Genomic DNA, 18,662 nt, shown 5'->3' with positions numbered 1-18,662 from the left:
ATATCACAAATTTGCTTTACTTATAATCAGTAATTCATAATACTTATGATATGTGATACAGTCTCACAGGCTGATCTATGTGCGGCTATTTTCATTGATGCTTAATAAAAGGAGTGTTACTATAAACATATGCTGTCACGGCTGGCGGAGTGAGCCGTGTGGTGTGGAGGAAAGGGAGGACCCAAAATGCAGCAGTGACTGATGATACGAGTGATGTTTATTTACAAAGTGACAATGGCAGAAACAGGCAGTGAGGCATGACAAAACAACTGAAGAAACCTAAACTGGGAGAACTAAATGACAAACCTGAGACCATACAAAAGGGGTGCGGGGCAGAGAGACGCAGAGACAGGAACACCATAGAACGCAGACGAGCCGACAATGAACACAGACCGACACCCACTAAATATACACACACACACAAGGTAATCAGGTAATCACACACAGGAGGGAAGAACAGCTGAACCTAATACACATGAGGACCGGAGGACACAAGCTGAACACAATGACAACAGACACAGACCTTCAAAATAGAATAGGAAATCCAGAACATGAGCCTTCAAAGTAAAGCAGGAACACACAGACTGATTTACAACACAACACGGGGACATGAACAGAGCACCAAGGACAGACACAGGTAGGGCTGAATACACACACCAAACTACAGGTTCAACCCTAAACCAATACAAAATCAGAATAAACACAAAGCACAAAAATGAACTTCAAGGAAACACAAAACGCTGGGCCAAAATGACCCAGGACCATGACATATGCAGTGATAAGATCTGACGTCCTCTGACCTAGTTTTTCTTTTTTCACTATCTTAACCAGTCCTGCCACATTTACAGAGAACTATGAGAGGGCGTGGCTGTACTTTCTCGAACACACTACTTATGCACGTACACACACCGAGACACCTCATAATTGAGAGTGTGAGCGGCCAAGGTGGGACATCTCTGGATTTCTGTGCTGTCCACCTTACCTGCATTAAGGTATCACATTTTCCTTTAGTTATTATTTTGTGTATTTCTTGTAATACGAGGCTGTGCTTGTTGTTTTTCTGGCATATGTTGATTAGTGAGATTTAGGAGTAAAATGTAATAGTTTGGGTCACTCATCAAACAGCATGTAACGAATCTTGGAGCCATAATGGATTTGGATTTTAAATTTAGTAAACAAATCAGTTCTGAGTTGCAAAAAAGCTTTTTCCAATTAAGGCAAAGCTTAAGCCAATTTTGTCAGGGCATGACTTTGAGAAAATAATACATGCCTTATCTCAACTCGGCTTGACTATTGCAATGCACTTTATGCTGGAGTCAGCCAAGCATCCCTCTCACATCTTCAGCTTGTACAAAATGCTGCTGCCAGTCTCTTAACTGGCACACAGGCATGGAAATATCTCACCTTTCATTCCCTCCTTTAACTGGCTTCCTGTTTATCATAGAATTAATTTCAAAGTCCTAATGTTGACTTATAAATGCTTAAATGGTCTTGCTTCTCCATACTATTCTGATGTACTTCCCTCGCAGGCCCACAGATCAGCTGCCTTTGGTTGTCCCAAAAACTAGGCTGAAGCTTAGAGGAGAAGAAGCTTTTTCAATTGTGGTTCCCAAACTTTGGAATGCATTGCCTGTAAATAATAGGCAGTTTTTAAGTCTCTTTTGGACACACTTCTTTTTTGGACCGGTGTGAGTTGATGTTGATGTGTCTTTGTTTTATTTTATGTACGTGTTTGAATGTGAGTGGTCTTATCGTTTGTTTTTTGTCTTGTTTTTGTTTTTCTGTACAGCACTTTGGGCAAACTTTCTGTTTTTAAATGTAGTTTATAAATAAATTCGATTTGGATTTGGATCATATAAACCACAGAAAAGTTGAAGAATTCTTAGATCTCCAAACCCCAACCATCCCATCTCCAAGGATAATTTTCAAGCAGTGAGATAACATTTTGCAATGGTTTTGCAGCTACCAGAACACCAAACATGCTCCACATATTTGTGGGCACTTTAGTGGTTTATTCTGTGGATTTTAGAATTTTAGCTGAGTCATATTATGGCTGTAATGTTGTTTACTTCAGCTACTTTGTGCTTTGTGGGTATGACCTTCTTAATGGAAGTTAAAGATTGAGCATAATCATGATAATTGTGCTTTGTAATCATCTCTTGGCTGCAAACCAAGATGATGAACACACTGTTTTTTAATTTTGGATATAATTCCTCTTTTGTTCCCTCTTCCATAAGAACCCCTGACAAATGTTTTAATGCCAAAATTAGGAAAGTTAGTTATATGTTTATCTAGGAAACGTGCTAAGAGGATTTTTTTAAGCTTTTGATTTTTGTCCTAAATGGAGCCTGTAATCTGCATCTTTCCTTGCTCATATAACAATTTCTAGTAGTAAATCATTATCTCAATGCTCATGAATTGAGCACGATTCAACTCATGGTTGATGACTCAAGCAAAAAAATCGAATATTTGACAATGGTACTAGTTTCTTTTGACAAATAACTAGCTCTCTTTAACCTGCAGGATTTCACACTTGTGCATGTATTTCCCTCCCTCACAAAACAAATACCTGACCTGCATGTAGTAGCTGTGGGACAGACAGATGAACCATCCTGGGATTTAACTGCAGAACAATAACAATACTGTCCAGCCCCATAAAACTCTGAAACAGGATAGGCTAGCATGAGAAGTTTACACATGAGACAGAATTATGCATGGCTTCCCGTGAAAATCAACTTTCAGAAGTATTTGTGAAATGTGTTGCCCAACATGAGTCTGCTCAAATGTTACCTGTATAAAGATAAACCTGTACCTGTGGGTTCTGAACAAAATCTCGATCAACTTCATTCCTGAAATCTTCTGACCATACTGTTCAGATTTTAGTCATCAAAGAGAGATATGTGTGAGGGAGGTCGCCTTGTAATCGGAAGGTTACCAGTTCGAGCCCTGGCTTGGACAGTCTCGGTCGTTGTGTCCTTGGGCAAGACACTTCACCCGTTGCCTACTGGTGGTGGTCAGAGGGCCCGGTGGCGCCAGTGTCCGGCAGCCTCGCCTCTGTCAGTGCGCCCCAGGGTGGCTGTGGCTACAATGTAGCTGCCATCAGCAGTGTGTGAATGTGTGTGTGAATGGGTGGATGGCTGGATATGTAAAGCGCTTTGGGGTCCTTAGGGACTAGTAAAGCGCTATATAAAAACAGGCCATTTACCATCTTAACCCTGTTATTTTGTTGCTAGACATTTGATACACTAAATTTAAACATGACTTCTATGCATTGATTCTCATAATAAATAAATAGCTTGTTAGATAACTGCTTCATGACTCTTTGCTCCTCTCTTGGGTTTCACTTGTTTAAAAAAGTCAAACAGCACTCACATTAAAACACACCAAACACCCAAAGTACAACTAGCATCACCTAGTGATAAATTCAACCCGACACGCTGATCAGAGCATATGACACAATAAGACAATTTTGTGTTTTCAGGGACTGAGCACAGTTGCGGGACAAAAGCTACGTTACAGAAGCCTCAGTTGTTCTCTGAAGAAAGTCTTAATGAAGTTGTTATCAGTGGTTAGTGAGAAGTCCTCCCAGCAGCTACCTGAGACGGAAGGTTATCACCTCAGATAACATGATGAGCTTGATTATGAGCAAAAGTGTTTCAAAGGTCAAGTGTGATAGTAAAAGTATCACACACACAATTACATATTCAATCAGAAAGTGACACATGTAGAAAAAAACTTGACAGCTGGATATTTAGAAGGCTTTAGTTTAACATGTTTTGAGTGAAGAGAGGAATTAAAGCTTAAAGCTGGGGAATAACAAATACTTGAGCCAGTAGGGGGCAGTATACTCCGTCAGAATTGATGTTTTTCTGTTTACGCACATGACAATCTGTGAAGGTTTTATTTCACTACCCTGTAAGCAATACCTCGGTTAAATTGGATTAAAGGATCGGGAGCTACATTTGATCAGCTTTTATGATTTTACTATAATCCAGCAGTTTTTTATTCCAAAGTTGAAATACAAGTGACAGCTGGGAGTGACAGATCTGTTCCTCTGACATGCCTTGACGTGGTTTGTCAGAGTACAAATGCCAAAGGACACCTTTTGTGTAAAAGACAAGTGAAACCTTTGACGAAGTGCATCAAGTTTACTTGTGTGAACAGCCAGATGAAATACCATGTAAGGTGCACCATTATCCCATCCTTTATTATTTATGCCACCAATACGATTGAGAGCATACAGCAGTAAATTTGCCAAATCATCACACTGGAGAAGCTGTAACCTTCTCCAGTGACTGCTTAGTCACTGAAATAAACCAAACCAACATAAACCAAATTAGTTATGTGGTTTATGTTGCTTAAAATCACAAATGTTATCATCCATATGTTGAAACTCTCCTAAAGATTGTTTGCATCTCTCTTTTGCTTCCAGAAAGATGTCTCTATATGACAGTTTTTTATGTGAAGAACAGTTCCAGTGCTCCATATGCCTTGATGTATTCACCAACCCTGCATCCACACCATGTGGACATAGCTTCTGCATGCAATGCATCACCAAATACTGGAATGGAGCTAAGGTCTTATTTTTTTGATTTCCTTCATTTTCAGCTTTTTCATTCCCTTACTTTCTGTTGACGTTCAGAGAAGTTATTTAACATATTTTCGTCATTCCTGCTGATGTCCTTTTTGTTTCTATTGTTTCCATCTTTACTTATATCTTATTTCCATCTTTCCTTCCAGGTTTTCAAGTGTCCTCTGTGTAAAAAGAGCTTTGAAAAGCGACCAGACCTCCAGATTAACAGAACACTACGAGAGATCACTGACCAGTATAAATCTATGAAAAATGGAGTAGTAAAGAATAAGAGTGGAAGAAAGGGAACTGGAGGGCATGGAAGCCCGTCAAGCCATTTATTTGATGAACTGAAGAAAAAGCTGTGTCACCCTGTGCGAAAGACTCACCAGACCTTTTCTCGGAGTAAGAAAACTTCTGTGTTTCCGTCTGTAATAATTTATAGAGTACTTTTCAAAGCTCAAGTACAATCTGGAGGAGTTCTCAGATTTCAGAGTAGGCAATTCAGAGTACTTGGTAAATGACTGTCCTGTCATAATTATGTTGCACAACAGCAAACTTATACAAGACTACTGACAGAGGTTTCTTCCTGTTACAAGGGAGTTTTTCCTTCCCACTGTTGCCAAACAGTAACTACCTTACAATATAAAGCACCTTGAGGCGACTGTTGTTCCGAATTGGCTCTGTATGAATAAATCTGAATTGAATTGAATTACATTTAATTAAATTGAATGTGTACTTTCACCTTTTGTGGATTACGAAAGATGAATGCTGAATAATTATTCCACCCAGAAAAAAACAGCAGTTCAAAGAAATCATGATTAGCAGAATGTTAACATGTGATTCATGCCCATGATGAGTGTATGTAAACCTCTGACCACAACTGTACTTGAACAAAGATCTAGGGTCAATGAATGGCTCTACAAAATGTCAGCATTGTGTATCCAAATAGATATTTGACTTTTCACTAAAGCGACTGACTAACCTGAAAATCCCTGATATTTTTTTCATCTTCAGGCTTGGAAAGTGACTCAATCTCAACGTCCTTTCCTCCAGTCAAGGACTCACGAGCATCCTCAGTGCCAAACCACAGTTTCAGTGATGCATTGAATGAAACCTATGTGGCAGGTCCTAAGGTTTCCCACCGACCACATACCCGGAGGAGGAGGTACACGCTGAGTGGGACTGAGATGAGCCACAATGTCCCTCTTTGTGAGATCCACAACAGGCCAATATTGGTAAAACGTTCACCTTCTGCACCTGTTGAATGAAGTCCTTAAAGAAGACCAAATAAAAATCATATGCAATGGGCTTCAGATTTTCTGTAGGAGTGACCAGGTGTGCATTTGTCCTGAATGCGAGATGGAGGATCATCCAGACCATGACACAGTGACCGTTGAAACTGAATGGATGGAAACCAAGGTTTGAAAATTAAAACAGAAAAAGATAGATACAAAGGACAGATGGATTAGGTTAGGGAAGTTTCCATGTTAAAAAAAAAACAGAATAATGTTTTTTATTGGAGTAACAAAGAATTGCTAAAAAGCAGGTGATAACTGACATGTGATAGTATGAAGTTCTGGCATGAACGAACTAGACCATTTTTAAAAAAAATCTGTTAAAAATGATTTAACATCTGAGCCTAAATTCTTAGACAGTGGAGCAGTTTGATAACAGAAAATGAGTCAAATACATAGAATCTATGTTCCTCGACAGCAGGGGTGGGCAACTCCAGGCCTCAGTGTCCTGCAGGTTTTAGATCTGTCCTTGATCCAACACATCTAATTTAATTGGTTAAATTACCTCCTCAACATGTCTTGAAGTTCTCTAGAGGCCTGGTAATGAACTAATCATTTGATTCATGTGTGTTGAACCAGGGTGAGATCTAAAACCTGCAGGACACCGGCCCTCGAGGCCTGGAGTTGCTTACCCTTGCTCTACACTGTTTCTATTCAATATATCATTTTTAAACATTTGGTTTCAGGTCATGCTGCATATAATATGAAGTTATGTAGTGATTATTTGTTTCCAGAAGGAGGTATTTTGTAAGATATGCTCATTGACTACTGTCTGACATACATTATCACAAACAGATCCACCCTTGTTCCCCACGTCTGTTTCAGAACACCAATAGGCTGAAGGTCAAGTGAAGTCAGTACTGTGTAACATGAATGTTTGTGTATTTTAGACACTGCTGACTGTGTCAGAGCGGACAATCCAGGACATGATTATCGAGAGAATCAACAAGATCAAAGAGATAAATATGTCAGTGACAGAGCTGGAGGTAAAACACAAACACATTCTTGTGTAAGACCACAGGTGCATGGTAAAACCTGTAAATCCTCATATCACTTCAAGGTTTTTGTTAAACCAGCAGTCCCCAACCTTTTTTGCACTGGTTTAACGTCACACAATATTTTCACGGACCGGCCTTTAAGGTGTCAAGGATCAATGCAAAAAAATAAAATTATACGACCAAGACAAAAACTGTGCTATTTAGCGAATTCAGTGTGTATTTGTGTAACTTTATTAGCAGCGTCCTCCTGAAATGCGCCAACAACATTGAGAGTAAACATCCTCCTTTCTGCCCCTTAATGCTCTCTGGTCACTATGGTAAAATTTCTTTCAATATAAGACTCACAACTACAACATGGGAAAAGACCCAGGGAAACCGAGTTAATGATAAAAACCCTGAATACCATAAATTTCACAGCCTCAACTCCCGCGGCCCGTACCAAATGACTCATGGACCAGTACTGGTCGTGGCCTGGGGATTGGGGACCGCGGTGTTAAACAATTTCAATTTCAATTTCCCTTTTTATGTTTGCACCTGATGGCTGCCCTTCCCTGACCCTGGTTCTGCCAGAGGTTTCATCCTGTTAAAAGGGAGTTTTTCCTTCCCACTGTTGCCAAAGTGCTTGCTCATAGGGGGTCATATAATTATTGGGGTTTTTCTGTGTAATATTGTAGGGTATACCTGTTGTGTGACGGCTGTGTGCGGACAGGAATAGGACCCAAGGTGCAGACTCCAGAGACAAACTTAAACCAAAACAGCTTTAATGCTGAACTCAAACATAACATAACTGGGAAAAAATCAAATAAACTAACACCGGTGGACTGACAAAACACACAGCAAAATAAACGGTAGATAGCGACACTGACAAACTGAAACACAGGGCTTAAATACATAGAGGGAGCAATCAGGGAATGGGCAACAGGAGGGAAACACAGCTGGGGCAAATCAGGCCTAACAAGACAAAGGAGAAGCAAAACCAAACACATTAACATGAGACATGGACTTTCAAAGTAAAACAGGAAACCCAAAACACAGACTGAACAAAAGACACAGACTCACATGCAAGCACTACAACAGAGGGAACAGAGACGTGGGACCAGGACAGACACAGACACTGACTGGATGTGGGGATACAGCAGACAGGGGAGACAGCAACTAAGGAACACAGACAGAAAACCAGAACACTAAAGCTCTAACCAACCCCACCCAGAGAACCTAAACTAAGAATGATCCTAAAACCCATAAAGCAAAGCTAGAATATAATGAAATAACAAAATCAAAGAACCAAAAACACAAAACACTGGGTCAACGACCCAGGGACCCTAACAATACCTTACAATATAATGCACCTTGAGGCGACTGTTGTTGTATAAATAAAATTGAATTGAATTTTTCAAACTTAAATTATGTATTTCTACATGTTGGGAGCTTATTAAACAATATCTATAGCCAATTTTACATAAAAGTGCAGGTGTAGTTCCCTGATCTACAATTTATATCTGATTACCAAATCCACATATTACATTTTAAGTTAAAAATATATATATATTTTTCCAACATTATGTTTTTCTAAACAACAAAATCATTTATGAAACACTCTCAAGTTTTAATTACATTATTCAAACTTTGGTAAAGATTTTATGTTTCTAACTTTTTACCTTGCATTTTAGGATTTCTAGACATTTTGCACATGTTCTTAGATTTTTAGTTGTAGCAAAATTTAGGTTCCTTACATTTGAAATCTGAGCTGCAATTCACAGATGCTGCATATTTCCATGTGATGTGAGAATTTTTATTTACAGGGGAGATTAATATATATTTTAAACCAAAACAAATTAAACAATCATGTATCTCATATCACTCTGTCTAACTTTCCAGCTGGCAGTGGACCGAGAGACGGCGGGCAGCGTTTCTCTATTCTCGAGTTTGGTTTGTTTCATTGAACGTTCCCAGGCAGAGCTGGTGGAGGCGATGGAGATCAGCCGGAAGGTGGCACAGCGCCATGCTGAATCCATGACAAGGCAGCTGGAACAGGAGATCGAACAACTAAAGAAGAGACAAAGCGAGCTTTCCAAGCTTGCCCAATCAGATGATCATTTATACTGTGTGAAAGTGAGAATTTAAGGATGAATGTGAAGATGCTAGTACACGCCCATGTTCCAATACTATTTGTTTTGTGCTGTTGGCAAACTGACATACTGAATCAGACTGAGGAAAGTAAAAAAGTAGAGGTGGTAAATGTTATTTATACAAATAAATAGCAGATAACCACAGAACTGACAAAATGTTCTTATACATCAAAATGCATTTGCATGTATCATTAAGGCATACTAATGCACTCATTGGTCAGACACTGGCCAGGCCCATTAAGTATATAATGAAAAATTAATATGCATGATTTGTTTATCTAGAATATAGTAAAAGATATACTATATGGGTGTATACTTGTATGGCTTTTGGTTTACCTATACATATACATAACATGCATGTGACAACAATCTGTTTAAGGTCAAATTCACGTGGATTGAAATCCTATTACCTTAAGTATATTTATACTTTTACTGAAGCAAACATTAAACTACTCATATAGTTTCTAAATAAAGTAAACTTGACTTGATAAGTTAGGGTGAAAAGAGATGTAATGTACACTTCACAGATTGGAGATTTCAAAAATGATTATATTCAATATTTGCCAAATTATATGTCACTGACATCAAATGAGTGACACAAAGCTTTTGTAAGCTTTTATAAGAGCACATAAGTGCCCGTTTGTTGTGTAAGGAACATTTTAGTCTATTATTAGGTGGTTGCTTGGCAACGTGATGGTGACTTAATGTCTGATAAGCTTTGATGCTCAACTCCTGATCCTGTAGGAAGAGTTGGCATTTTGGTAAATACTGACAGGAAAAAATTTCTAACATTTCTTTCCACCTGCTCCCTAGACGTTCCCAATTCTGTCCAGCCCTCCACCTACCAAAGACTGGTACAAAGTGTCGGTGAATTCTGACCTGGGGACAGAGTCCATTTACATGTCTATATTAGCTCAGGTGGAGAAGTTTGCCAAAGAGCTGAAGAATATCACAGAAAAAGGTCAGTGTAATGAAAAGCATTCAGCTGGTTTACACATATAATATACAAAGAAGACACAAAATCTGCGAGAACAGGGAATTTTTAATTAGTTCAGACTCAACATACGGAGCAAAAAAACCCAACAACTCTCAAAACACATTTAGGCGATAGATAACAGAGTCTGGCTGTTATATAAAAAAGAAACTTTAAATAAATTTCTTGGCTGATGCTTTTGTGTTTTTCTGTAGCTGCAAGTGAAATGCTAAATACTCAGCTAATGCTGGTCTGGGTAATAAGCTGCATCCATAAACTGTACCAGTGTAATGCACAGATACCCATATGTTAATTAGTGCTAAGTAGGAGAACAATAGAATACTATAATTCTGATCACCAAAATGCAGACACAAACTTTTTATGACCCATACCACACATCGGGGTATATTCAACAGACATTGGACAAGAGAGGTGTGGAAGAGAGTGCAGGTAGGGTGAAGTGGGTGAAGACAAGTGTCAGGGGTAATTGAAGATGTTAAGATTTTTATTGGGCATGAACAGAATTAAAAATGAGTAGATTAAGTGCAATCTACAATCTAGGATCTAGACAAGCCCAGAGAGGCAAGGCTGAGATAGTTTGCACATTTGAAGAGGAGGTGGGTGGATGGTGGGTTTACTGAATAAAGGATATTGAAGATGAAGCTGATAGGGATGAGGAAGAATATCCCCTAAGAGAAGATTCATGGATGTAGTGAAGTTGGTTAGTGTGAGTATAATAGAAGAGAATGCTAGGGGTAGGGTGAGGTGGTGGCAGATGATCCGCTGTGATGACCCAAAAGGCACCAGCTAGAAGATAATCAGTCAGATAATCTTATTAAAAACACGCAAGTGAAAAAAACTCTACTTTAAGAGATCTTTCACGTAGAAAGCAGCGTGGAGATTCAGCAAATGGCTCCAAAACCTGTATTGAGCTTTTTCACTAATTTGCATGTACTATGCAATTGTTTTTTATTGGCTATTCATGGTCTTCTTGTGTACTATATGTCACTACTTCCTGTGATTCCCTGTCTCTTCATTGCACAAATGCACATTACACTGTGGCATGAGCATGCCCCAATGGGTGCCCATGCACTGTGCTTTGCATGTCTAGTCAATAAACACAATAAACCTGTTATTTGTCCAATAATTCCTCATCAACACAGAAGTTTAGGCCTAGCAGCCCTCTCAAGAGTATGCCCTCAACTCTAAGCCTTATAAGTTTTCAGATGGATGAATTATAAAATATATTCACACACCATAAAGTTCTTGGGAGAAACCATTAAACTACCAATGACTGTCTTTCTGGAGCAGGCTATAAATTGCCACTAGAGGAAGTTTTTTAAAGTATTTTTAAGTGTTCAAGCCAGACAGTACTACAGATACAATCATTAAGCAATGAAATACCCCCCCCCCCCCGCCCCCCCCCCGGTGGTGCAGGTTTGTATTAGCTGTTACTTCTATTTCTGCTGGATTACCAGACCAAACAGTAAGGTTCATGTTAGCTCCTTACACCTGTTGTCTTGTTTCTGTTCAGGTTTTCCTGCACAAACACTGGATCCCAGTCCTTCTCGATCACAGCCCAGTGAGTGTACATGTCCTCTCCACCTTAACAAGTGCTCTTTTAACGGTTACACTGTATACAACTTCATCCACTTTAACCTTGTTGATAATTAAGATCCAAATGTATCTGGTGAGTTTTAACAGCAGCACTGTATTTTGTTAATAATATATATATATATATATAATTTTGTTTGTCTGCAGGGATAAAGGGAATACACGAATATGCACGTAAGTGACATTCATCCAAGCTAAAATTAATGAAAGCAGGATTACCAACAGAAAATGAAGTTCTTTACATCTTCTTTCAACACAGTGGATGTAACTCTGGACTCCAGTACCGCCCATCCAAGACTGGTGCTGTCATCAGACCTGAAAAGTGTGAGGCTCCTGTTCAGTTACTAGACCATTACAATCATGCTGAAATGACTTCCTGTGTCCTCTTGTCTCGGAGCCTCTCTTTTAGCATAAATAGAGAACAGTAGAAAAAGAAGATGTAAAATCTCCATGAAATGAGCTGTAATTATAAATTGTATATTTCTGCAGGTGAGGTGTGGAGATCGACACCAACTGGTGCCAGACAACCCAGAGAGGTTTGAAAAAGTTGTCTGTGTTATAGGGAGGGAGCCAATCTCTTCTGGAAAACATTATTGGGAGGTATGAGGGTTTGCCCTTTCCAAGAGTCAAAAGTCTTGAAAATCATTGCTCATATATTATAATTCAGTTCTTTATTGTTGATTAAACTTGATTCCATACTGCTTTCATTACAAGATACAATTGTGTGCTAAATAAACAAATGTTGGCCAAACATCTTGGCTTCTTCAGACTTACATGCGTTTCACTATTTGAGTGAAGGATTGTGGTTTGTTTGGTTTGAAAAGGTGGACGTGACAGGGAAGACTGACTGGGACCTGGGTGTGGTCAAGTATTCCGTCAGCAGGAAGGGGAAGATTGAATACACCCCAGACAATGGATTCTGGTTCCTCAGTTTAAGAGACAAGTGAGTTAAACACATTGTTGAAGAGTTCTCCAAATTATTGGCCGTTGTAGCTGAAGGAAAAATGCTTATTTCCCAAATGGTTGGCGGTGGTTCCCAGAAGCATGCTGCTTGTTGTCACTTTGGTTGCTAGAAGATTGCCACAATTGCTTGCAGATTTTCATGTGTTTCTGCAAGTATGTGGTTAACTACTTGTGGTAATACAACATTATGGTGTGACACAAACTGGAAAGGGAGAAGGTTCACCTTCAAAGTAAAAGTTGTACCTCAGAGCTACAGTCAACATGTTTCATATGGTACAACTTCCACTTTGAAGGTGAATGGTCTCCATTTGCAGTCTGTATATATATTTTTAGTTTCAATATAGGTCTGAGAGAAGCTAAACAGTATTTGTGGATAAATCGTCACTTAGTCACTTCCATTTAATTATGACCGCAACATATTGTCCAGCGCAGTACTGTAGTATAGACCTATTTAACACCATATACAGTTTACACAAGGCAATTTTATTTCTTATATGAATTTTATTTATTTTAACGGTCATAAACTGGCTGTGACACGTGACAATAATAACAACTGTACTCCATTAAAACATTCACAGTAGGTGGTATATCCAATCTTTAAATGATGACCTGATGAATCCTGCTTCTGGGTCCAAACTACTTTGTGTTTATTAAGGCTGTTGTGTTTTTAACATGTTTTAATGCTTTGTATCTTGTTCTATTTAATCTGAACAGCCCCCTAAAAACAGCCAGTGATCACTGTTAGCCTCTCTCAGTTTTTATTATCACTGTTCATTTTAAAGCTCAGTTTGAAAACCTTACAATGTAACTATAGCCCAGTTTAACCAGAGCTTCTATGTACCCTCTGGTGGACCAGTTCTAGGTTTGTGAGGTAGTGTTAAAGGGAGAATGGTTTACAGGAGGCAGGTGAGTTGAGGAGAACGCTGTATTATCCCACAAATGATAGCACTGCAACATAGACACAACTATAGCTGGCAAAACAATTTATAACCTAAACAATCTCAGTCATAAAATTACTGTTAAGGGTCTCTGAGTCTCCACATGGGTGTCAGTGATACAAAGTCTCAAGTCAAGAGTCAGAAGAATAAGTCAAGTCAAGCTCGCTTTTTCTTGGAGAAGAAGATGAGAAAAAAAATCAGAAAAGAAGATTTAGTGGGTGCACCCTCAGGTCTTTTTCTACTGTCAGCACTGTTATGTGGTCTGGGCGTGTTCTACCAAACCGCGAATCTTCAAATCAACTAAGGACGATCATTGCGGCAGACAAATTCTAGGGCCTGGGATGGTTCGACATCTCCTCTCAGAGGAGAGTTCCAACATCTGAAATCCATGAACAACCACAAATGGGATGGAAGGGGGAAAAAAACCCAGTCTGCATGACAATAAAAACCTTTATTACATACAGCTTTGGAATTGAGCTCACACACATATTTGTGTATTCAAGTATGTTAACCATATGGACATTGCATCATTTCAATCCTTATACAAAATGAAAATAAACCATTGAACTAATAAAATAGTATAGCACTGAAAAACACATAACAGTGGACTTTTCTTTTTGGAAATGAAAGAACTGATTAAGTCTTAATTATTTTTTATGGAGTCTCATTATCTTTAACTAGAAAGTTATCAAGTTTTTCTGACTTGTACTCACCTTACAATATAGTTTTAATCAGCATTTATTTCTAAACAAATTTTCCATGTACAAAACCATATTTTTATATGGGATAGGCGCTGGAGCCTATCCCAGCTGTCATAGGGCGAGAGGCGGGGGACACCCTGGACAGGTCGCCAGTTTGTTGTAGGGCTAACACACAGAGACAGACACCCACATTCACGCCTACGGGTAATTTAAATTGATCAATTAACCTATCCCCACTAACTGCATGTCTTTGGACTGTGGGAAGAAGCCAGGGGAGAATATTTGTGTAATACTCCATATCCAGCTACGGGACTTCAATCACATTTTACACATTGCCTGCAGCAGCAGCAGTAACATTTGCATGCAAATAAAGAGGAATAAAAGTGGAATAAAGAGCATTGGCTTAGGCAGGACTATCACATGGTTAACTTGGACATAAAACAAATTTTTATTAATAATTTTTATTAATATTATTTAATATTAATCCTCCAAACACTGTTTTGAAAACAGTGCCTACCCAACTTACCCACACACCGATAGACTTGGGAAGAAGGCACCATGCTCGCTACATCAGCTAGCAATGCTAACTTTTACAACACTCATCAAGACGGTCGGAAGTACTATAATTTCCGTATAAACAACCTCCGGTTTTCTAGGGGATTCCATTCTGCTCCTCCTGAACCAAATACTGGTTACAGGCTGTTATTTTTTTCCACTACAGAAAGTATTTTTCCTCATTAATCAGGGATTGTTTGTTTTAGCCTTTCACTGTAGCCTCATCTACACTGCACTTGGAATGTCCTTCAGTAAGCATGAGGAGGCAGGATCTACTTCTCCTAACCAATCACATGCAAGAATGTATGGTTTAAGCCAATAAGGTGAAAGGATGGCAAAATAAATTTGATAGACAGATTTGACACAATAGAGAATAGGTTTGGCAAAGAAGAGCAAATAAACTATAGTGAATTATAAAATATAGAATTATAAAAATAGATTAGACAGAACAGGAAAAAGAAGAACTGTGGAACCTCAATTCCACTGGGCTACACCAGCCCATGCAGCAGTGACTAACCTCGTACTGTAGATGGATTATCTCAGTTGTTCTCCTGACTAAAGTTTGGTCTGTTTACAGCATCTTGCCATGCGATTGCATTTGTCCCGAACCTTCGGGAACCCTCACGTTAACTTTTATCAAGTGGAAAAAAGTTAGCGTTCGGCGTCCAGCTTCACAGTGTTTATATATGCTAACGATAGCAGTGTAGCTAGCCACCATGTTAACCCTACTTCAGTAACCCTACAAACACCATGGCTGTTTGGTTTTCTGTCTTCACTTATTTTGGAAGTGATAGCTGAGCTGTATGTTTCAACTTTTGCTGTGGCTTTTAAGCTGCCGGATTTTTGGCTTCACCACCTCCTTCATGGTTTGTGCACGTTGAAGCTGAGTTTTCTTTTTTTTTGGCTGTTTCAGCCAACGAAACGAAATACCATCATGTGGTGGCCTTACTCGATCTGCTGAGGGTCATGTGATGACCTTCCTCCGGGATCCCCCCCACCCAAGGGAATGACACCACTCATTCGCTACCCCCTCTCTGTTGAAGAGTGGGCTGAGAAACTCCTCTCTCTCTCTCTGGCCTGGATGATGGCCTCTCAAGCTCATGGAAAGTATGCTATCCTTGCTAGGAATGGATGATGACGGATTCATCTTCACTTACATATTCCTCCAACAGTTGCTGGCTCCAGTGCAAGCTGGCCTCGCCAACTCCCTGTCTCTGGCCTAGCAGGATTACCGCTCACTCACTGAAGAAATGGATCACATTCTCCTGGCTATTAGGAGCTTTGGTATCCAGACGATAGTTCCGACGGGATCTCCCGTGACCCCCACGATTTTCCCGGGGGCAACCGACGCATTGATGGTGGGTGGGATCACTGTGATTTTACCATCAGTGTTTTGGCGTTGCAGCATGGCCGCCTTGCAGTTTTAAGGCCGAGGGAAATGAGGCTGCCAGCACTCTGTAGCAGCCGCGACCACTGACAACAAGGAAAGGCTCCTCTTCATAGAGGACTCACTCAAGAAGACATTTTCTAGTTGACTCTAGCTCCCAGAAGAGCTACGGGAACTCTTGTGTCGTCTTTGCATACATTCACATTTAGCCAATAATGAGACAGAAAATTCAATTAGCAGAGGATGAAGACCAAACAGAACTGTGAGACATAACATTGTACTTGTATTAATGAAAAGGACAGAAACACTCCAGATTGATGCTGTTTCCCAGCATTTGCTGAATGTAAAAATAAAGCAATGACATGTAAATGTTGGATTTAAAAGCTGGTCTTTTTAGCAATCCCCCACAAAGAATGTTTTCAGTTGTTTAATTTTTCCCTTTTACCTGATAGTTGTCTTACTTTTTAAGTTCCTTAAAAATGCATGAAAATGCCATGCTTTTGCAATAATGCAGATTAAAATGAAATCAGACCTACTGATGTTAGAAGAAATTTTTCATCTTTAATTTCCTTTCCCTTTGTCATTTCTCCCCACAGGAATAAGTTTGGCTTTCGTTCTCAACCCTACACAGATGTCCCAGTGAACCTTGTACTTCATAAGATCGGGATATTTGTGGACTTTGAAAATGGACAGGTGCGCAGGTGTACATGATTGGAATTTACCTGTCTCATAAAGAATGGGCAAATTGAGTCCCCCTTTAATTTAAACTTATTTAGCTACATATAGATAAATATTATAAATATAGATATTTTCACTATTGTCTTGTTTATGTAATTTTACTTTAGGTGTGTTTCTCTTCTTTGCAGGTGTCTTTCTACAATGTTGATGCTAAGATGCACATCTATACTTTTAATGACATTTTCAATGAGACCCTCTACCCTTTCTTCAGCCCCTGCACCAACAAGTCAGGAAGGAATGATTTACCACTGATCATCACGCCAGTGAAGATGACCGAGTGACACCTAAAAGTTGCATAATATTGTATTTCTTCCTCTCAGTTTTATTTTCCTGCCTTTGCACTTATGTGCTCTCCATACATATAAGCTTAGTCAGTTTTTCCCCCAATTGTGTATATATCTATAAATATTCCCTATTGATTTAAACCTCGCAGTTGTCAGACTGAATAGTTTATGCATACAGGTTAAATGTTTTTATGTATTTTGAAACTGATAATCTATTAAACAAATATCTTACATTTGGATGTATTGTGGAAGTTTTCCATTTAATAAAGCCTGCAAACAAGCGGTGAGTGGTAGCTAACATGCTTTACCCCTCTGGGGTCCAGGGTATAAATGACTGTTTTTGACTACTTTTGATTTTACCTCTATATTTCACCTTTAAAACAGTTTTTCTTGCCTTGTTTGGTATCATTATTTTCAGAATAACCTCAAATATCTGAAATTGGAGGTTTCTTTTCATTTTAATTTTTGTTTTTTATTCTTAACTTTACCAAATGGACCATCCCGGCCTTGCTGTATTGGTCTATTTGATTCACCTTTGTTTTTATTGTTTATTTTATTTTCACTTGCTACACACGGGACAGGCATGACTGGGGGAAAGAAGGAGAAAGAAAGAGAGGTAGGGAAAGAAAAACAGCGGGGAAGAGGAACGGTGATAAAGGGCAAAAAATAAAAAAACAACCAAAACAAACAGACAAATACATATATATATATAAAAAACACCCAGCACGCCCCTGCGGGCGGTTTATCCTTCAAGCTCATGCTGTTATGTGCTGGATTGTCTCTGGGGCACCTTTACACAGCCTGCACCTGGGGTCTTGCCTGGTGTGATAGACCCCAGCCTCTATGGCTCTTGTACTCAGAGCTTGTTCTTGTGCTGCCATGATTAGTGCCTCTGTGCTGTCTTTCAGTCCAGCTTTGTCCAGCCACTGGTAGGATTTCTGGATATCCCCTCAGTTCTGACTACCTTCCCTCTCTTTGTTACCATTCGACTACACTTCTCCAGTCCGAACGACATTCCAATGTCATTGCTGTATAGCCTGGTAGTGTGGATCAGTGAATCGATGTCTCGTTCACTCTTGGCATACAGCTTGATGTCATCCATGTACAGGAGGTGGCTGACACATATATATATATATATATATATACATATACATATACACATATACATATATATATATATATATATATATATATACACATATATATACATATACATATATACATATATATACACATATATATACATATACATACACATATATATACATATACATATATATATATATATATATATATATATATATATATATATATACACGTATATATATACGTATATATATATATATATATATATATATATATATATATATATATACATACACACGTATATATACACTGAACAAAAATATAAACGCAACACCTTTGTTACTGCTCCCATTCCCCATGGGATGGACGTAGAGACCTAAAATTCATTCCAGATACACAATATAACCATCCCTCCCAAACAGTGGTCA

At 39.0% G+C, this 18,662-nt stretch overlaps 1 protein-coding gene across 1 annotated transcript; it reads left to right on the top strand.

Moving 5' to 3' along the window:
• Positions 1-875: 875 nt before the first annotated feature.
• On the top strand, positions 876-17,407 carry LOC147335086 (E3 ubiquitin-protein ligase TRIM21-like). Its single transcript, XM_086287448.1, has 15 exons — positions 876-992; positions 4,433-4,577; positions 4,741-4,975; positions 5,588-5,808; positions 5,888-5,992; positions 6,759-6,854; positions 8,745-8,978; positions 9,809-9,956; positions 11,503-11,550; positions 11,730-11,756; positions 11,842-11,906; positions 12,072-12,182; positions 12,407-12,525; positions 16,723-16,819; positions 16,993-17,407. The coding sequence occupies exons 2-15, from the start codon at positions 4,437-4,439 to the stop codon at positions 17,143-17,145; spliced, it is 1,800 nt and encodes a 599-aa protein (XP_086143574.1). The 5' UTR covers positions 876-992; positions 4,433-4,436; the 3' UTR covers positions 17,146-17,407.
• The last annotated feature ends 1,255 nt before the right edge of the window (positions 17,408-18,662 follow it).

This window comes from Aulonocara sp. 'chitande type north' Nkhata Bay, linkage group LG3 (genome assembly GCF_057382095.1).
Source record: "Aulonocara sp. 'chitande type north' Nkhata Bay isolate Kocher_YH1m ecotype deep benthic linkage group LG3, A_spYH_male_GT1.1, whole genome shotgun sequence".
Taxonomy (NCBI): Eukaryota; Metazoa; Chordata; class Actinopteri; order Cichliformes; family Cichlidae; genus Aulonocara; species Aulonocara sp. 'chitande type north' Nkhata Bay.
The sequence above is the reverse complement of the archived record's forward strand: the minus strand, read 5'-3'. Positions and strand labels throughout refer to the sequence as shown.